At 36.6% G+C, this 21,915-nt stretch overlaps 2 protein-coding genes across 21 annotated transcripts in view; one reads left to right on the forward strand and one right to left on the reverse strand.

Annotated features, from left to right (window-relative positions):
• Positions 1-21,915, forward strand: part of syt15 (synaptotagmin XV) — a 79,057-nt gene that overhangs the window by 25,932 nt on the left and 31,210 nt on the right. For 6 of the 16 annotated variants that reach the window (XR_012388104.1, XR_012388105.1, XM_073918699.1 and 3 more), the window contains exons 2-4: positions 14,868-15,057; positions 17,684-17,828; positions 17,915-18,210. Coding sequence is in view for 13 of the 16 variants with exons in the window: in XM_073918699.1 (XP_073774800.1) it covers positions 17,783-17,828; positions 17,915-18,210 (342 nt within the window). In the remaining 3 variants the exon portion in view is untranslated. Of the gene's footprint in view, positions 1-5,115; positions 6,016-12,473; positions 12,684-14,742; positions 15,058-17,683; positions 17,836-17,914; positions 18,211-21,915 lie in introns of those variants that run through there. The other 10 variants (XR_012388103.1, XM_073918688.1, XM_073918687.1 and 7 more) reach the window with 7 other exon arrangements.
• Positions 383-14,948, reverse strand: LOC798089 (uncharacterized). 5 transcript variants are annotated; one of them, XM_073918683.1, is made up of 4 exons: positions 14,577-14,948; positions 12,472-12,577; positions 6,077-6,180; positions 383-4,285 (listed from the first exon to the last, which is right to left on the reverse strand). In XM_073918683.1, the coding sequence occupies exon 4, from the start codon at positions 4,273-4,275 to the stop codon at positions 2,884-2,886; it is 1,392 nt and encodes a 463-aa protein (XP_073774784.1). In that variant the 5' UTR covers positions 4,276-4,285; positions 6,077-6,180; positions 12,472-12,577; positions 14,577-14,948; the 3' UTR covers positions 383-2,883. The 5 variants fall into 5 exon arrangements, with proteins under 5 accessions (XP_073774784.1, XP_073774783.1, XP_068080905.1 ...); XM_073918682.1 differs by having other exon boundaries at positions 6,084-6,180; positions 12,472-12,616; XM_068224804.2 differs by having other exon boundaries at positions 12,472-12,616.

The following is a 21,915-nucleotide window of genomic DNA, read 5'->3' on the forward strand; positions in this document are numbered from 1 at the left end:
TTAGGCTGAATGGAGTTTTATTATGCTTGCTCATGATGTGTCACCTGTTGTATTTAATCCAAACGTGAAATACAGTACAAGGAAAAACAAAACAGAAAGGAGCACCTGCTCAGGGATAGTCAATACTAGGGAATGTGCCTGCTCATCCAATTAGTCAAAGTTACAATGAAAGGGCCATGGAAATGTCCAGGGCAGTTGAACTAAAACACGGTTCACCAAGTTTAGTTGGACCTCCTCACATGTTTTTGCTCTCTTTGTCTACGTCCTTCGAAAACAAACAGAGATTGCAATGCCAGTAAGCCAATGAGAAATTCCCTTGGCTTTGGGCGAATGATTTTAACATAACACATACTGTACTGTTTTTAAAATAACAGACAAAGGATATTGTTTACCAAACGCTTTATTGTTGCTCATACATTTCATGACATTCAGTTTTCTCAATATTAAAACACATTATTATAGTTGTTGCTGCAGAAAGCCTATATAAAGCTTGTTTTCATTATACTGTAAGGTGTTGATCCAGTAACATCTATATTATGTTAAATCACAATGCTCTGGTCCATAAAAAGGAAATGGGGAAAAAAAAGAGAAGAAATTAGATTGCTTTGGCAAGAAAACAAAACAAAAGGTTTGTGCAGCACATACTGTTGATTTGGTAAGAGGTTCTGGATTCACATTTACCTACAATAAGTGCCATGCTATTTAAATGAAAAAAATCTAAACATTTTTGGCAGTGATTGCTCTAATTCCAATCCCTTACCCATTAAATCATGGCTCTATTATGGATATGACACGGCACATGATCGTGGTATACATAGAGTCAAAATTCAGCACAAAATGCGATATAAACCATTTTAACTTTAACATTTTAATACAATAACAAACATACCGGTAACATTGATGACATTATATAACAAAAACTAAGATTTAATAACATGTTAAATGGCTTGAAATTGAGATATATTGTCATCTTCATCCAAAGATGTTTCAGTGTTTCACCTTAGTTTAAATTGTTAAATAGTGGAGTATGTTAATTCAGATTTTGGTACCAAAAAGTACACATGCTTTACCATTTAACACTAATTGAGATTGTTCTTCAACATAGAACTGAGGCTTAGATTTAGCTCATAATGCATTATAAAAGTGCAGGCACATTGACCTTGAGTCTATATTTTCTAATCATCATAGGTTCAAAAAGAACCTTACTTTACACACCCACAAACCCCATGAGCATTCATAATTTTAGCTCTGTGGATTGATTCTGGCCTTGAGCCCACTAAAACTCACCAGGAGAAGCCATCACCGGACCAATCTGTATTTGCATTAAAATCATTGTGCACACTAGATGAGCATGTTGTTTGTAAAATGTTTCTTTAACCATATTTTAAACTGCAACTACTAACAACTGAGGGAAAAATCAAAACTGTTTCTGCTTTATAGTGTCAGTGGATCATAATTGACTACACAGAGATTAACAATCAACCTGAAAACTAGAAAATAGATTAACATCTTAATTAGAGGACTATTTCATAGGCTAACTAGATTTCACCCTCAGGTCTTGCTCCAGGGAGCCCTTTAGAATGTCTTAGATCAGGGGTCTCAAACTCGCGGCCCGCGGGCCATTTGCGGCCCTCAGTGCAATATTTTGTGGCCCGCGCCGACCGCTGTACTCTGACAGAATCAGCGGAGCGGGGAGAGAGAGCGCTCCCCGCTCCGCTGATTCTATCCGTACACAGCGCGCTTGTCACTCAATGCGCGTTGTCGCGCGCGTTCTGATCAGCTGTGTTGTCGCGAGCGTACTGAAGGGGGGGACCGAGGGTGTGTCGCGTCGCGGGGGCACTTTTGATCAGTTTGGAAGGGCACTTTCTATGCAAGACTAAAAAGGGCATGTGCTCTGCACAGGTTGAGCCCTATGTGTGCACGTGCCTTCCCTGCATCTTATATATATTGATATTATAGGTAGATACAGACTGGTACAGACTGATGTGACTGGAGTGGGGTGGGGGTGTTTTATTTATACATATACGCCTTTTTTTAGGTGAGGGAATGGAAGTTTTGAGTGAGTTCCCCCACTTTTTTCCCTAGGACTTCAATAAGTCAAAGTACAGGCCTAGACTTAATGATGATCATCTTCAAGCCATACTGAAGGTCTCAACTGCTTCCGCTCTAAAGCCAAATGTGGTTCAGATTTGTGAGAAGAAGCGCTGTCAAGTCTCTGGCAGCAAGAAGTAGGCAAGAGATGCCATGTTCAGAAGAACTGTTCATAATCTTCACTCAATGTTCTATTAATGTTCAGGACACTTCATGTTCAGAAGAAATAATTAAAACTGTTAATAATGACATTTGAGGTCTTTTTTTTTGTGAAATCCCTTATGCGGCCCAGCCTCACCCAGACTTTGCCTCCTGCGGCCCCCAGGTAAATTGAGTTTGAGACCCCTGTCTTAGAGTATCTGTCATATCTCACTAGTTAATTTGCATTAACCTGCTGTTTGCTTGTTTAAATATAACAAGTGAAACCAGATATATTTTAAATATACTTTGGGTTTTAAAAATTGTGTTGTTTTTGGCCAAAAAGAGAATTTTGAAGGTTTTTTAAAAGTCAAGACAGGGACAAGGCCATGTGTGAAGGTTGAACACCATAATCTGTAAACTTTTAATGGTATCTCTTTGCAACATTAGCTTGCACCGCACTATTATTCCAACTGTTGAGCCTTTATAACTTCAACAAACCAGACAATATTTTATATATTTAGATGTTATTTAAAGGACAAATAGCCTGGTATGTTCGGGTGCATTTCCACCTTATGGTAAAAGTACTTTTCCTTACACCTAAACCAGGCACCACATACCAATAAGGCAAGCTAGGGCCCAACGTTGATTGTTTCAGTCGCCCACAGTACTTGGGTTAGAGCAACATGCTGAACTACGCAGGGTTCTTATAATGCCTTCGCTTTTCTTCCGAGGCCTGGACTGCAGTGCTAGGTTGCTGATGTTATCTGTGGAGTCTTCGGTTTGAGCAGCCGCAGCTGCAGCGGCTGCCGTCTCTTTGATCTGAAGTTCCAGATGCTTTTGGATTGCCAAGCCAAGCTCTTCAGGGTCCACAGCTGCACCATACACCTCCCAGGTCATACCCTCAGCATCCCATTCCACTTCTTTCACAGGGGTCCTATGACACATGTGCTCTGTGGTCAAATGTGCTTCTGAGGTAGGATCAGCTCTCAAACTAATTTCAGGAAACACGTGAGAAAGAGAGGAAACAAGGGAATTAGAAATGGTCTGCACACCAGCATCTTTGAGCTGATGGTCAGAAGTCATGGTAGTGGCATCTTTGACTGTCCTGTTAAGAGTAGTCTGGCCTTTACGATCTAGTCTGAGGCAGGAGGAGTTCTGTCCCCTTAACTCGGATCCACAGCAATGGACTGTACTTCTGCTGTCAAGTCTGGTCTCACTGACTGAGGACACAAGTGGTGGAAAACCAAGCAAGCCTGAATGGAGCAATGATCTTTGTCCTGCACAGGGGCTTCCTGTACAAGGAGGTCGTGATATGAAATGTCCAGGGCATGGAATAACACTGCAAGGGTTTCTCAAACAGGCAGTGTTCATCATGTGACCAGAACAGGTAGATCTATGGCATGCAGTTAAATGATGGCTTTCACAGTTGCTCTGAACATGGTCTTCTGTATTCACTCCCTGTGGAGTGTAGCTGTTATTTAGACCCGAAGAACTCATTTGGCAAGCCACTCTGCAACAGCTGCATCCCGTCAGGTTCTCTGCAGGTCCACAAAATCGGCAGCATCCCTCTTTGCACACCAAACCCTTAATCCTTAAATCTCTATTTGTGGATGGAGAGTGTGGTACACACTTCACACCACTGTGGACCTGATTTTGCCCCAGGAATAGATCTTGTGTTGGAGTCCTTCTGGGCGAGTCCTCCATGACGCTCCAAGATCCTGCAGTTCCTCCATGCCAGATTACAGTCTCAGGTGTGCTGTTGCCACTACAAATACTCCCTTGTTCATGTTCAAAAACTCCTGTCGCTGGTCCACCCAGACTGACAGGTCTTTGAGTGCATGCTGCGCTGCTGACGCTCTTGCGCAAGTTCTGGCGATACCATGCCAGCTCTGTTCTTTGTGGAGGTCCACTCACCATTTCGGTTGAGCTTTTTGATAAAGAAATTATTGGCAGCTCATGGTCATCCACTGTTTCAGCGTCAACAGATCCAAGACTGATGCTTGGGAGGTAGATCTCAGATGTAGGACGTTGTTCTTCCTCCATAGTGAAATTTCTATTGGTAAAGAAACACAAACAATGATAAATTGTTTGTAAAAATTTTACAATTAATGTCTAAGTAATATTTACATGACATGTTTTAGCAATTCCAATATTCATAATTTGTATGAAGCATACATGTTCTTCCCATTTGTAGTCTTCCAGAGAATGCATTGCATTTATGATCAATTGACCCTTAAACACTTACTTCAACAGTAGACAATGCTGTCATTTCTTTTATCCTTCGTTCACATAGATTAAAGTGAATAGAACAGGGTGCTGTCTAGGTATCTCTCTCTTGGGTGATTGACCAGATTAAAGATGGATAAGCCCAAGTTCAGTCTTAAGATCATTAGCTACGACATAGGTACGCCAGCTTTTGTCAGAGATGAGCACCAGAACAGGTGGCTGAATCCACTCTTTTACAAACTGTCCTGAGCTTTAAAGTGTACTGGACTTCAAAATAGTACCGCGAGGGTGTGTGTTTCTCATTACTAGGAACATTTGAGTGAATGTTTGTCAGGCCTGTCCATGTTTACATAACACTTTAGCCACTACAGCAGATTTTTTGGGAGACACTTTTGGGTCTGTCATTCCCTACTGTCAGCATACATACTGCTGACTCAAAACTACAACACACTCACTCTCTAATCTGTGACGGTTATTCAAGGTAAATGTTAATACTGTACAATATTTACACTATTTACCCTCACTTACTTGCTATTAAGGTGCCATTGTTTTAAGTGCCAGAATATTTCATTTGAAGCAAGCGCCATAAAGAACCTAAAATTTCAAAGCTTCCAGGAGAAAAATTAGGAATAAACTTGCAACCTTCTAGTGTTCTCTCGCCCATCCTTAATCATTAGACCATCTCCATCTGTTGATGCCCCTCCGCGACTCTTTGCTGAATCATACCATATAAATCTAACTTCCAAAGATGCCCACACAGAATCTGCAAACTCTGAAGAACATTCAGCAGGTTTCCGCTAAAATTAAACCATGCAACATTTACAAGTTCTACAAAACTCTGACCACTGTTTGCTATTAGCATGTTGTGGTGAATTTGATTATGCTTTTATCTCCCAGAAAATACAGTGCAGAGATCAAATAATATGTTCTAATGAAAACTGATCGATTCTGTAGGACCACCAAAATTTATCCAGCACATTAATTGCGACAAAAACACACATATTAAAAGGTAAGAAATAAAATAATACGAAAAAAACTGCACATGCAGTATTTCCAAAAGGTAGCAGGGTAGCACTATCATGCAACAAGTTATCAATTACTATTTAGTGAATGTCATTTTATGACTAATAATTAAGGCAACCAACTGAACAACATCTTGGAAATAACCTGTTAAAAATGATCGCAACTCAAGCACAATGACAGATGTTATCGGTCCGCAGTTATCATGAGAAAACATGATACCACCAGCTGTATCTAAAAATAACTGACTAGGTGTTCACTGTTAACCCTCCTCTTCCTCCTCAGCCCCACAGGCTAACCACCTGTAAAAGCTCCATACTGGGACTCACACATATGTAAATATAAACAGTCTAATGCAACTCTTGTGCGATCTAAGAAGACCATAGAAAAAGATCTCACCTTTTGAATTTTAATAGCAAACCTACAATGTCCAGTCAAGGCCTTGTGTCATCCTTTGTCATCTCCACTTCCCTTTTTACCATTCCTTTCAGTCTGAGCTTTATGAAGACACAGCTGCGGTTTCCCTCATGGCCACAGGTAAGTCAACAACTTCCCTCCCTCCCTCCACACATACACAAACACACACATGCACACGTACCACATACCTCCCACTTCCTCCTCTCGTCTCCTTCCCTTCTGCCCAGACAGCTCCCGCCTCCTTTACTTCTTTCCTCTCCTGCACCCGTGCTCTCTCGCTCCGCTCTAAGTGAACAGGACAGAGTGGGTGTATTGCTGGATTATCAGTCGTTGTCATCTGATTACACACCACACGCTCCCTCTCTGAGAGGAAATCCATGGTGGAGGGGGGAGGAGGTGCAAAGACACACTGACAAAAATGGTGGGAAGCCAAGGAGCGCTGCATGCCCGATGGAAGGGGGGTGGGGGGTTGGATGTAGTTGTGTGAAAGTGTGTGCATGGGCTAAGGGGGTGGGGTTTAGAGGAGGAACAGGTGGATTCTGTTGAGTTCCCAGAAAAGGAAATCAGATAGACAATAAGTACTCTTTCTGTCTTTCTTACACACACATGTTCATTCTCACACACTCGTAGCTCCTGCCTCTTACTCATCCAGTCTCTCTCCTCCTGTTGCTATAGAAACAGCCATGCTCAATAGGAGCCGATGAATTTTCATCATGCCTTTTTTTTTTTTAAGTTGTCATGGGAACAATGAAAACAGTCTCTTTGAAGAAGGGCTTGCGGTGCCGGGAAACCATTATGAAATATATCTGTGACTCATCTTTCTGATTCACCTGTCCATTGCAAGCTCACAGAATACTCATTCTATTTATGATTTGGGTTCAGAGGTTAAGCAAAGCCAAAATCCTGTTGTTTTATGTATAAACATGCACACATTTTTAATCGCCCTTGAATAAACCCGACTGTATTTTTCCGTCTCTACGGAGACATTTGGAAGCTGTGGCTTTAACGACATTTTGTTGGCAAAATATCACAGTTGCTGTCTTTTTGTTGTTACTTTAAGTCAGTTGTGTCAGGTGTGTTTCCACCCTTATGTCAAAAGCCCAACCTTAATTTCATGTTATGTTATTGAGGACACCTTGAAAAAAACGACATGAAAGGAAAGTACAACACACACAAATTACTTTGGGACAGTCAGTATAGTATTGTTTTACTTAAAGTCTTTCTGAAAACTGTTTAATTGTGCCCTGTTTATAAACTAATAAGTGGTCAAACTAATTAAATAAAAAAGGACTGAAGTCTGGACATTCATTAAAATGGTTAGAGTGATTATGTTTACTTGGACTTCAGAAATCAAATAATTTGCCTTAATCTGAATGTGAACATAATCAATGTGACACTGTACAGCTAATTGTTGTATTCAGAGTATTTGTATTGTTCTTTATCACTTCTGCATAGACGTTTGTTTGCCTTTTCATTATTTTACCTACCAAAGCACAAATTGGTTTGGCAGTGCAAAACATGCATAAATGTAGGACACATTGATCTTCATCGGTGGAGAAACTGTTTACCTACACTTTTACTTAATAAAGTGCTTCAGTGCAAGCTGTTTTTAGACTAACAAGAAAGTTTCTGAATTAGTGATGGGTCATTCTTGAACGATCCGTTCATTTTGAACGAATCCTTTGTATGAATCGAGAATGTCGAGTTCTCCCAGGAAGTGATTCGTTCATTTGCGCATGCCCACATTTGTTCCTTTTTCTAATCTTCTGTCGGGTTTGAGTTGTTCGTTCATCACTTGAAAGACAGAAGCCAAACACATGCATTAAGAGCCGGAAAAAGATTTGATCCATTCATTTCTTAGGTCTTTGGTTTTGAGTTATCTCTTTACATGGTGTCACGTGATGAACGAACGACTCAAAAGGTGAACTAATCATGGGTGTTTCCACCTCAGACTATGCGTTGGTTAAGCTTATATGGGACTGTCAGTGACTACATTTACATGGAAATCAGTAATTAAATTATTTGCCTTAATCTGAATAAGACAATAATATGATTAAGGTGTTTACATGAATTGCTTTTAGAATGATCCCTTCATGATCTTGTTTTACGTGTTATAACACATAGTTCGATTAACATCATTGTATGAGGTGCCGTGTAGGATTTAAATCAAACTTTGCTTATCAACGCATACATAAAACACATGTATATACACCTATAAATTACTCGCATATACACCTATACTACTGGATGTTCAAAACAACATAGATGAAACTTGTGTATATACATATAAACTTGACGCATAAATACACCTACATACACACGTACGCGCATACATATAAACTCGATCCTCACATAAACACTCACATTAACACGCACAAACATATAAACTTGCTGCATGCAAAGACACCTATACACACTCGCATATACATATAAACTTGCTGCATGCAAACACACCTATACACAAACATATAAACTTGATTCTCGCATAAATACCCACATTTACATGCACATGCATATAAACTCGCAGCATGCAAACACACCTACATACATCTACGCATATACATATAAACTCGATCTATGCATATACCGCCTCAACAACGCGCACATACACAAAGTCACTGCATGCAATAACACAAAACACACAAAAAATAAATAAAAAAATCACAAACATTTATCACGAATCTGGTTATTGCAAAGCTTATGAAATAGAAATAATGCGATTAATAGAGGGATTAAATAAAAAAAAAAAAAAATTTAAAAAAAACCCCGCTGATTAAAAGTCTCTGCTCATCATGTTGGTCAAGTTAACCCCCATGGAAAAGCTATATATATTCTCTGGACACTCCTTTTGTGTTTAATAACTACTACTTATATTTTTACAGCAGCTGGCATCCAGCATTTTGGTGCATTAGCCTGTTTATTGGTAACAGGAAAAGCCACTTAAGTGCATTCTTGCCCCCTACTGGACATAAGTGTGTATCATAACCCTTGACGAATAGTGACACCAATAATAAAACAAACATAAAAAACTAATATTAGACAAACATATTTTGTTTAAAGTGATTACTTAAGCAACCTTATATTTATTAAACCATAATAACATTTCCAATAATTTAATTGCATATGAACCTTTAGTTTTGCAGGAGCATTCCTTAGCATTACCTTTTTATTTATTTATTTTTTATAATTAGCATAATCTATTTTCATAATTCAACAGATGTAATTCCTCTATTAATCGCATTATTTCTGTTTCTTAAGCTTTGCAATAACCTGATTAATGACAAATAATCTTGTTCATTACACTCAAAGGACTTTTACATTGAAATTAAGCTACTTCCTTTTAAAGTGAAATAACTTCCTTTTACTGTGAAAATTCATGCATACACACATATGAAATCACTTGCATATATGTATATACACAACTAACTGTATATATATTTGTGAATTTTATTTTGTATGTTTGCACAAGTGTCATTTGGGTGTTTGTGCACACATTAAGTTTATATTCTTATGTGAGAGTTTATGGGTGTATATGCATAGATCAAGTTTATATGTATATGCGAGTGTGTATAGGTGTGTTTGCATGCAGCAAGTTTATATGTATATGCGAGTGTGTATAGGTGTGTTTGCATACAGCAAGTTTATATGTATGTGCGAGTGTGTATAGGTGTGTTTGCATACAGCAAGTTTATATGTATATGCGAGTGTGTATAGGTGTGTTTGCATACAGCAAGTTTATATGTATGTGCGAGTGTGTATAGGTGTGTTTGCATACAGCAAGTTTATATGTATATGCGAGTGTGTATAGGTGTGTTTGCATACAGCAAGTTTATATGTATGTGCGAGTGTGTATAGGTGTGTTTGCATACAGCAAGTTTATATGTATATGTGAGTGTGTATAGGTGTGTTTGCATGCAGCAAGTTTATATGTATGTGCGAGTGTGTATAGGTGTGTTTGCATGCAGCAAGTTTATATGTATGTGCGAGTGTGTATAGGTGTGTTTGCATGCAGCAAGTTTATATGTATATGCGAGTGTGTATAGGTGTGTTTGCATACAGCAAGTTTATATGTATGTGCGAGTGTGTATAGGTGTGTTTGCATACAGCAAGTTTATATGTATATGCGAGTGTGTATAGGTGTGTTTGCATACAGCAAGTTTATATGTATGTGCGAGTGTGTATAGGTGTGTTTGCATACAGCAAGTTTATATGTATATGTGAGTGTGTATAGGTGTGTTTGCATGCAGCAAGTTTATATGTATGTGCGAGTGTGTATAGGTGTGTTTGCATGCAGCAAGTTTATATGTATGTGCGAGTGTGTATAGGTGTGTTTGCATGCAGCAAGTTTATATGTATGTGCGAGTGTGTATAGGTGTGTTTGCATACAGCAAGTTTATATGTATGTGCGAGTGTGTATAGGTGTGTTTGCATACAGCAAGTTTATATGTATATGTGAGTGTGTATAGGTGTGTTTGCATGCAGCAAGTTTATATGTATGTGCGAGTGTGTATAGGTGTGTTTGCATGCAGCAAGTTTATATGTATGTGCGAGTGTGTATAGGTGTGTTTGCATACAGCAAGTTTATATGTATATGTGAGTGTGTATAGGTGTGTTTGCATGCAGCAAGTTTATATGTATGTGCGAGTGTGTATAGGTGTGTTTGCATGCAGCAAGTTTATATGTATGTGCGAGTGTGTATAGGTGTGTTTGCATGCAGCAAGTTTATATGTATGTGCGAGTGTGTATAGGTGTGTTTGCATGCAGCGTATATATGTATATGCGAGTGTGCATAGGTGTGTTTTTGCATGCAGCAAGTTTATATGTATGTGCGAGTGTGTATAGGTGTGTTTGCATGCAGCAAGTTTATATGTATGTGCGAGTGTGTATAGGTGTGTTTGCATGCAGCAAGTTTATATGTATGTGCGTGTGTTAATGTGAGTGTTTATGTTAGGATCGAGTTTATATGTATGCGCGTACGTGTGTATGTAGGTGTATTTATGCGTCAAGTTTATATGTATATACACAAGTTTCATCTATGTTGTTTTGAACATCCATTAGTATAGGTGTATATGCGAGTAATTTATAGGTGTATATACACATGTTTTATGTATGCGTTGATAAGCAAAGTTTGATTTAAATCCTACACGGCACCTCATATCATTGCGTCACCACGCTATCCACGTTTCTTTCAAAGTTTCATGTAATTTCAGGTGTTTCATTATTTATTTTTTTACTCCAACAATGTGTGTGTCTATGGTCCTTCACTGAGTCAGTAGGTGCAGCTTCGAAATGTTGGGTCAAACAGCCGTGTGTGTATAGACTATCCTGTCGCGAAATGCAGTGACAAGTCCTACATGATGGTAATAGACCCTTATCACACTTCCGTGTTTCTCAGTAGCAGAACTCGTCATAATTGGGAAAACTTTGAATGGGAGAGTACAACAAATAATTAAAAAAAAATCTTATTTGCTCAAATAATAAAGGAAAAACTCCACCATGGTGTTATAAAGACGTACAGAAATAGGCAAAAAATTGTGTGAGAGTGATGACGACAACCAGAGGAGAAAATAACGTTAAATTTGCTGTCCTGGCATTAGAAACCCCTCGCACAAGCAGTAATTCGTTTTTTGTAATTTAAAGCAAAGGTGATGTAATATTTACATAAATACATGTAAATGTACATCTGTTTATTTCGATTAAGACCATAATCAGATTAAATTAATCAAAAATCGCCGTCTACATGGTAGACTCCTAATCAGAGTATTGTCTTAATAGTATTAAAATCAGATTTTTTGGTGTCCATGTAAACATACTCAGTGTTCGGTCAGCGAATGTCTCAAATTTGAAGATGTGCCAGAAGAGGTGAGCAGAGGTAATCATAGATAAATCATAGAAAAAGTGTTGCATTGTATAGGACCATTCTAGTTATGACTTGTTTGTAGTGTGATTAACGTTTGGTCTAGTTGTAGATGTATTTAGCAGCATCTCGTAACATTTTAATGTTATTTTGGCAAAAAAAAGATTCAAAGGTCCAAGTTTGTAAAATGATCCGAACTTGTCATCACTATTCTGAATGATTTGTAAAGCTTATGGGTATTTTATAGTACAATGACTGTGTTAATAATTAAACATAGTTTGAAATCCCATTCAATTACTGTAGGTTTTTGCTACGTCTGATGTGATTATTTTTGTCGACAAAGTGTCTAAAAACTGCAAGTCAACCACATTTAGGTGTATTGTGGGAACAGCAGACGTGTTGCCTGATTACAGCCTCGATAAACTTCCCCTGTTGTCCAAGAGTTATTCATTAACGCTCAGCTAATGCATACTAGGCTTTTGCGGACACCATAACATTCAATCTGCAGTTATTAAACTACAGTCTCTGAGCCCAATGGCGGCTCAAATCCACATTACATCGTTTGCCACAACAGCTTATATTCTCAGTACTTCATTTAGCTTCCTAATAGTCACTGTTTGTAAGCTCACTGCACAGCATCCCAGTTTTGTTTGTTTGGAAATAAATGCAGGCTGGATGTGAATAAATATCGGGCCAGTGTACGGTGTTGATTAACTAACCTGGGAAACCTCAGGGGGATTGTAGTGTCCAGATGTAGGGTGACCAGACTTTCAGAAACCACAGCTTATACTCTCAATGGGACGTCAGGGGAGTCGGTGAGAGCCTCTGGGCAAAATGAGAAACCGGTGATTCACAAAGACAGCACTGGAGATAGAGAGATCATTCAGTTAGGAGTTATTATTCGGTAGGAGACTGTGGTTATCCATGGCTGGTGAGTAAAGAAAACAATTGCACGAACCGTATACTCCAGACCTGTTTTACACAGATATAAAATTACGTGATAGAGGATCTTTATGACAAACAGACATTGTTTGTCTTACCAGGCTGCAAATATTTGACTAGTGCGCAGTCATTTAATGCGACTTAAAATAAGTTGCGGGTTGACATGTTACGTGTTTGTTGTGCCAGAGCACTTTCTTCACCTGACATGAGGGCTGTCATAGCGACATGTATTTTTGTGTTATGCCATTAAACACTTGAGCAGTTGGTTGACCTCTGTACGCTAATAATCTTCACATGCATTTGAACAATTATTGACCAGTGAGGGACAAGGTGTTCCGTTTTTTTAGCATAAGAGAATGTTCTGCTAACTTTCTGACTATATGAGCTATTTTTTTTGTCAGTAATGTTAACAGGATGTTTGTTCAAAGTTACCTTGTGTTTGATAATGTTCTATAATTTGAATTCAAATGCTACATGAAGAGTAGAAATTTCATAACTTTTTTAGATTTAAGAATTTTTTTAATTTAACTCTTTCATTTATTTATTTATTTATTTTACTTTTTATTTTATACTTTTTACATCTTATTTTATACTTATTCTATCTTATGTTTGCTTCTTACTTAATTGTTAGCTTTCAAAAGTACAGTTCCCATAATGTTTTCAAACTTTTCAAATAACCAAGAACAGTGTTTTCAAATACAAAAAACACTGGAGTTTATTAACACTTTCAGAATTAACAAGAAGAATGGTGAAACATTCATAGCGCATGTTTTTATTAGTTGGGATTGTGCATGTTAAACATTGTTAAAGTAATATTAATAGAATTTTTCAGGGTTTTAATACTCTACTTATTAATAATAAAAACAAACACTTCATTTTACAAGCTGCTGTATGTGGTTTATGGATTTTTTAAAAGTACATTTGACTTTATCTTGCTTCTTAAAAAGTAACTGGGATCAAATAACACTTGCATTACTTTCCAATAATGTTTGTTTAATAAAAAGGAACATTCCCATATTATCTGTAAAAATCTCCCATAAAATGCATGTCAAATGTTCTTCTAGTGTTATTAATAGAATGTCTGTTCAAAGTCATTAGGTCTTTAATGATGTTAAGAAATTTATATATATATATATATATATATATATATATATATATATATATATATATATATATATATATATATATATATATATATATATATATATATATATATACTCTAAATGGTTTATTGTAAAGCTATTTATGTTGATCTAATTAAATGTAAAAAAAAGTTAAATATTTATTACAACTTTAAACAACTGCTTTCTCATTGTATGTAGTTTTAAATGAAATTATTACTCCAGTAATTGTTGCTTTTATTACTATTACCATTAATAATAATAATAATAAGAATAATTAATATTACAGTGATTTCTGAAGGATCATGTGACCCTGAAGTAAAATTATGGTGATAAACTACTTTTAAACAGTTATTTTATAGTGCAATAACATTTCATAATTTTAATTGTTTTAAAGTTTAAAAGACTTAAAAAAGTTTTAATGAAATTCACAATTTGAACTGTTTTTTTGATTAAACAAATGCAGCCTTGGTGGGCCGGATAAGCTTATTTTAAAACATTTAAAAAACCTACTGACCCCAAACTTTTGACCAGTAGTGTTTATATAAATATTAATGTATTATGATTTGTAATATTATTGTATTATATTGTTTTTTTTTTTTGCTAATGCAGGAGAGCGGCTAAACTGTATATAGTTTTCTACTAAACATCGGCAACAAACTTGATTTTGATATATACTGTAATTACTATTTAAATGTTTCTATATAACATATCTTATTGTCAACTCTGAACTTTGAGTTTGATGAAATGATTTACCATACCTTTTCACCCACGCCAGCTTCCTCCAGGTGGCTGCAGTTATTCCTTAAAGAAAAATACTGGGTGTTTTTCCAGAAATACTGTGTTTCTTGATCCGCAGACACGCAATGTGCTCCACCTCTTGCATTGCAGGTCTCTGGTATTAAAGTGTGTTGACACAAGACACTTGACACGTCTGTTTAAAAGGCATGAGAGAAAGACACACGCCAGTGATGTCACACAGCAGCTTTAGTTAATGCCAAGCCATGTTCTCTGTTGTTTGAGTTTTTTTTTTTCTGTGTCGCTGCCTTCAGATCTGCTGGTAGCTCTTGCCTGTGGACTGTCGGCTGCATTTCTCCTCCTGCTGCTGTTTGGCCTGTCGGTGTATCTACTGTGGAGGAAGAGACGGACTCAAACATTCTACAGAGGACTGATACCTGCCACCCCCACAATCCCACGATGCATCACTCCGGTGCTTCAGACTTCACAGAGCAGCACATATGGGTGAGTAACTGTAGATGCTGGTCTGGTGCCAATGATATTCTGTAATGTGAAGCAAAAAAAAAACAAAAAAAAAACAGAAAGATAAAGGAGTTTGGAAATGGTTCATATCTCCGATGACTTGTTTTGTAGATTAATTTGTATTTTTTAGCAGTTCTTCTGTTAAAGCACATCTAAATTTTATAGAAAAGGTTACATAAAAGATTGGTGCTGGATGTCATACGTTTTACTTCATTAAAGGGTAAATCAATGTATTGTATTCCATTATATATTCCTCCTCATCTTCTCCATCTTCTTAAAATTACACTCACTGGCCATTTTATTAGGTACACCTTACTAGTACTGGGTTGGAAATTTGCTACCCATCAGATAAAGCTACTGAAGCTGTAATATCGCCCAACCGTCCTAATCCCTAACCCCAACCACAGAAGAACCATCCGATTATTAATTGGTAGCATAATTTGATGGGTAGGATAAAATGTCAGGACCCCGGCTGCACATCCATGATGAGAATCTCTCGTTCCACCACATCCCAAAGGTGCTCTATTAGACTGAGATCTGGTGACTGTGGAGGCCAATTGACTACAGTGAACTCATTGTCATGTTCAAGAATCTAGTCTGAGATGATTCACGCTTTGTGACATGATGTGTTATCCTGCTGGAAGTAGCCACCAGAAGATGGGTAGACTGTGGTCATAAAGGGATGGACATGGTCAGCAACAGTACTCTGGTAGGCTGTGGCATTGACACAATGCTCAATTGGTACAAATGGATCCAAAGTGTGAAAATATCCCCCACACCATTACACCAGCACCACCAGCTTGAAGTATTCATACAAGGCAGGATGGATCCATGCTTTCATGGTGTTGACACCAAATTCTGACCCTACCTTCCGAATGTCAAAGCAGAAATCGAGACTCATCAGACCAGGCAACATTTTTTTCTATTGTCCAATTTTGGTCAACCTGTGCTGACAGGAGTGGCACCCGGTGTGGTCTTCTGCTGCTGTAGCCCATCCCCCTCAAGGTTGGACGTGTTGTGCGCTCAGAAATGCTCTTCTGCATACCTCAGTTGTAACGAGTGGGTATTTGAATTACTGTTGCCTTTTTATCAACTCAAACCTGTCTGGCCATTCTCCTCTGACCTCGGGCATCAACAAGGCATTTACGCACACAGAACTGCCGCTCACTGGATATTTCCTCTTTTTCAGACAATTCTTTGTAAATCCTAGAGATGGTTGTGCGTGAAAATCCCAGTACATCAGCAGTTTCTGAAATACTCAGACCAGCCTGTCTTGCACCAACAACCATGCCACGTTCAAAGTCACTTAAATTACCTTTCTTCCCCATTCTGATGCTCGGTTTAAACTGCAGCAGATCGTCTACATGACTAAATGCATTGTGATTGGCTGATTAGAAATTTGCGTTAACGAGCAGTTAGACAGGTGTACCTAATAAAGTGGCCGATGAGTGTATATTTTATTTATTTATCGAAACTATCTTGATTTTTTATTATAGAATATATATTTTTGGTTAAACATGTATGCACTTATCACTATAAACAACTATTTTATATATTATCTGGCCTGGCCTTTCCTTATATTATTTTTTTCACATGTACATTTGAATATGCATTCATTTATTCATTTTCGTTTCAGCTTAGTCCCTTTATTAATTAGGGGTCACCACAGGGGAATGAATCGCCAATTTATCGAGCATATGTTTTACACAGCCGATGCCCTTCCAGCTTTAACCCATCACTGGGAAACATCCATACACACTTATTCCGGAGCACCCGGAGAAAACCCACTCGAACACGAGGAGAACAAGCAAACTCCACACATAAATGTCAACTGACCTAGCCGGGGCTCCAACCAGCGACCCCCATGAATATATATATTTTCTTTTTACACAAGTAAACAATTTAATATAATAAAAAATAGGTAAAATGTTACATTTATCTTAACATTGTCAGATAACATAATACAATGACATAACAATATTTATTAATCGTTTGTTTTTAATTAATTTTGTTTTTATTAATCGTTTGTTTTAAGAGTAATAAAAAATTAACATGGAAAAACTCAGTTCTCTCATAAGATGTCCTAGTTACAATTTAATACAATAACAAAACAGTATGGTAAAACAAGACATTCATTTATATTTACGTAGCCTATGTTACTGTAGTATTGTTTTATTTTTAATTGGTGCATTTAATTTATACACAACATCATGGAGATTTGGTCACATTTATTTTTAGGGTATGATTCTCAATATGAACAAATTATTAACCAGCACATTTAGCTCATTAAACTCCTATGCTGCTTATAGTTAAGGTATTATTGAAGAGGATTAGAAATGTGGAATAAGATCACATGTTATGAGTATGGCCTGTACTAGGCCTACTAATAAACAGCCAATGTATTAATATATGACAGGTAAGCTACTAGTTAATAGTGGGAATTGGTACTTAACCTAAAGTGTTACCACAATTTATAAAGAACAACTTTTACTCATCAACCTTTTTTATTTGTTAAATTATTTTAATTTTTATTATTATTTTTTTTACTGGCACTGATAATGAAATGTGGTTAAAATGCATTTACAATCATTTGCATATAATTTTTCAGTTCGCACGGGTCAGGTGATGTTCCTTTCATCGTGCCTCCTCGATTCAAACGGGCTCCCCAATTAAACGACAAGAAGGAGGAAAGCAACAGTGCTGAGCAATGGGATCTCAATCCAGATCTGCACAGTCAGCGAGGCTCTCTAACAGTAGGCAGTATGTCTGACATTATTCCTCAAAACGGTCAAAGGCTCCTTAATCTGTCAGTTCATCATTCTGCTCTGTGTTTTTTGAGGCTGGTTTCCTCTGGGCAGCATAAGACCAGACCTGTACCAGCTTCCAGAGGAACCCAGTGAATGGGCTCTTCCTGATGGCTCGGCGGTGCGTTTGTGGTTCGCTCTGCGCTATCAGCAGGACAAAGAGCAGCTGGTGGTTTCTCTGCTCCGGGCCGCCAACCTGCCAACTCAGTGCCAGCGTAACATCACACTTGTCAAACTGCAGCTGCTGCCCTCTGACGACCGACGACACCGACAAGCCAAAGCACGGCGGAAAGGCTGCCATCCTCAGTTTAACGACACCTTCGTGTTTCAGGTAAAGAAACATCTGAATGCTATGTGGAGCATGATTAAAGTCTTCCTAATTTTGTGAGGCCCAAATGAAAAATGCTTTTGTACTAGGGCTGCACAATACAGCGGGGAAAGTAAGTGTAGAACATGTCACCAGTTTTCTCAAAAAACATATTTCTAAAGGCGCCGTTGACTTGAAATTTTCCCCAGATGCTGGTAACAACCAAAGAAATCCATATGCAAAGAAAACAAAACTAATTAGTTTTAAAATTAAGTTATGTCTAATAAAATAAAATGGCGCAGATAAAAAAGGATTGAAAACATGAAGAAAGGGAGGTGTATAAAGATAGTGAAAGCCCAGACAGCTGCTGAAATCTTTTAGTAGTTCTTCAGCAACCCTCTGCCCTTTCTCATTGTAAATTAATATTAGCTGCTTCAGTCCAACATCGACATATTCAGGATGATAAAGTGAAGGCTGGACATTTCAGCAAGAAAGAGATCCAAAACGTGGTCAAGGAAACTCTCAAATGCTTTCAGAGAAAGAAAATCAAGCTGTATAATGGCCCAGCCAATCCCCTGATTTGAATCCAATAAAAAATTCAAATTAAATATCAGATTTGCCGGGCAAGACCCACAGAACTATCAAGATTTTTATACTCTGTTGAAGTCTGTGAAAAACTCACTTCTGAGCAATTCATGCGACGTCATTCTCCATATAAAAGAGGCGTCTTTAAGCTGCCGTCACCAAAAAAACCTTTTATATAAAGTATTAAACACATTTCAGTAGTTCAGTACTTTGTCCTTGTGTCATTTCATTATTATTACACATTACTATTTTTTTATTTTTTTGTTTTGTTATATTTTTATGTTTGTATTGTTTGGGTTTTTACCAAAAGCTGGTTGAATTCCATGTCAACAGCTCCTTTAGAAATATTATTTCCAAAAAAACATGACGTGTTTAAGACTTATTTTCCCCGCTGTATATCGCTTCATCATCATTATCGCAATGTGTGCATCTGCAATACTAATATCTAGGCATGGGCACCGGTAGAAGCTTCTAACTGTGTAATAAAAATATCACAGTTTCACGATATATATATTGTGATTACTACTCTCAAATAAGTTATTTTTAAACATCTGGGTAAAAACCATCAACTCCACTGAATACAGTGTGTTTCATTTTAATTATTTTTATAATTTAGAATTTCTTTATTTTCTTTGGATATAGAGTAAGCCACTGCACTGTTCAGGTCTATAGCATGCTTAGATGTTGGTTGATAAGCGAATTTTTTTTTTTTTTTCAGATGTTTCCTGAATTGTGGGCTGACCGTTAGCTTGTCATGTGAAAGGTCCTTTTCTGCTGGACATACTGTTGCCCTAAAAAAACTAAATAATATAGTTGAAAAAAAAACCTTACATATACCGTAGGAACGTTATAACAGGAAATTTTAAAACTGTGACTTTTCCAAACCGCGGTAAACCTTGAAACTGGTCATCGTCTCCTGCCTAGTCACATCACAGGATATGGTATGTGGAGTTTGGATTATAGTTAATTATAATCAATGCAGAGTTTAATCATAATGGAGTAAAAGTTTTGATAGTTCACTTAAAAAATCCAATGTTTTTTCACTTTTTTCATTTCACCCTTCACTAGTTTTAAATGTTGAGTTTTTTATGTTAAACACAAAAAGAAGTTATTTTAGTAACTCATAAGCTTTTGAAACAAGTAAAGGGTGAGTAAATTTTCATTTTTGGGTAAGCTATCCCTTTTGGGCCTGTGACTGTGTGAACATTTCAGTATTTTTCAGAGTTTAAACCATCCGACCTCAAGAAATTATAATTGTTTGTTACTTTTATAAAGATTACATCATACACAATGAGGACTGTGCAGAGCTGATTATTCAATATCTGTACTTGAATAATGTTAGACTCTACAGAAAACTATAGTTCACTTTCATCTTTGCAATAATAATGAATTCCAAAAGTTAATGATTCGCATTAATCAAGTAATTGCTTCGTACTGTTTTTCTTTTTTCTTTTTACATTCTTCGGGTAATTTTAAATCAATAACATCAATTACTTGATGAGTGCGAATCATTACCTTTTGGAATAATAGCATTGACAAGATTGCCGCACCAAGAAGTTTCCTTAAAAAAAAAAACACAAGTGCGCAGGGAAAACTTTAGCACTCTATGCAATAATAATTAATTAAAATTATCTAAATTATTTATAGTATATTACAGTATATTATATTTATACAATATATTATTCGAGACTCACTCCCCTACATAATCACCCCAATCAATCTAAAATGAAGAACTCTTTCCAAATAAAGCTGTTTACATCATTTATATATATCGCAGAGAGACAAAATATTGTAACGTAAGATTTTTCCAATATCGCGCAGCCCTATTTTTATATTACAATTACTATTACATTACTATCATAATGTTTAGTACAATGTTTATATCATATGATTTATAACACTTTATTGATGAGTGCTACAGCACAATGTACAGTAGTGCACTGAAACAAATGAAACATTGGATTAAAATTGTTTTAAGGTTGGTGGTTGCAAACTATTTGAATTTAAACAAACTAATTAAGTTGAACATTACTAACTTTAATTTGCTTGTTTAAATTCATCCTATATATATTATTTGCAACCATTTATCTTAAAAGAATTGAGTAAATCCAATGAATCATTTTTGTATTGCATTATTCTGTAGCACTCATTAACAAAGTGTTGTAAATCCTATAATAAAAACATTAGTTTACAGTGTATTAACTACTGTGATCTGTTAAACTGTACAGGTAAATACTGTAGTTTACTTTAGTTGTTACTACAGTAGAATGTGGTGTACTGTAGCCTACTAGTAATGTATTGTAGTGTTATAGTTGTGAAGAGCATGGTGTGTTGGGTTTTTTGTTTATACTAGGCTTCAGAGTATTGTATTACCACAGCAACTATTATCACAACAGATTAGTTCAAGTGCTTTATAGTATGGTTGAAAAACATTATAATATTTACTATAAATTACTATAGTATTTTTCCATCTGGGGATTTAAAGGGGTTTGAATTACTTTGTGGTTTGTTTGTGGACAGATTTATTTTTTGTTTTTAAAAGTATTCAAGAACGATTAAACTTTTTGATGTTTTTGTGGTATTTTATACCTCCATCTACTGGTCATTTTGGTTAGGTTATCTTAGTCACAGTTGAACTCATAGCAGGCATTAGACACAAAAGTGTTGATTATTGTTATCACATATATTAATTTTAAGTTAATCATTAGGTATGAAAGAAGACCAGTTTCTCAATTATAGTTAGTAAAACATGCTGGTTTTATTCTTTAAATTAATGACATGTCTTTCAAATGTATAATGTTGGAACCTACAATAAGTTCCGTAGAAATTATCACATCATTTTATTTGTTTCTTTTGAAATGTGCTTATTTAAGTTGCCCCTCTTATTTTTCTTTGTATTAAAAAATAGTTTTTTTTTTATTTACCCTCTTATATTCTCTTCGACAAACGCAACAGATTAGGGTATATGCAGAAGTATGCAGAAGGACTTTTAATTTGTCTGTTACCCACTGTAGGTTCATTAAGTTATAAAATTGGCGCGTTTAAGGTCTGTTTTCTTTAAAAATCAGTGATCTCCACTGGCTGAGTGATATCCGATATAAAGTGGGTCTCAGAATTTACAAGAAGCGCTGCATTTAATTACAT

Source organism: Danio rerio, chromosome 12, assembly GCF_049306965.1.
Source record: "Danio rerio strain Tuebingen ecotype United States chromosome 12, GRCz12tu, whole genome shotgun sequence".
Classification (NCBI taxonomy): Eukaryota; Metazoa; Chordata; class Actinopteri; order Cypriniformes; family Danionidae; genus Danio; species Danio rerio.

Bases quoted from the DNA above. Each gene is read 5' to 3' on its own strand.
- LOC798089 (XM_021480390.2), bottom strand. From the start codon at position 6,274: ATGGATTTCCTCTCAGAGAGGGAGCGTGTGGTGTGTAATCAGATGACA. The intron at 4,286-6,083 runs GTATGTGGTACG...CTTTACCAATAG, and splicing joins ACGAGAGGAGGAAGTGGGAG to AAATTTCACTATGGAGGAAG.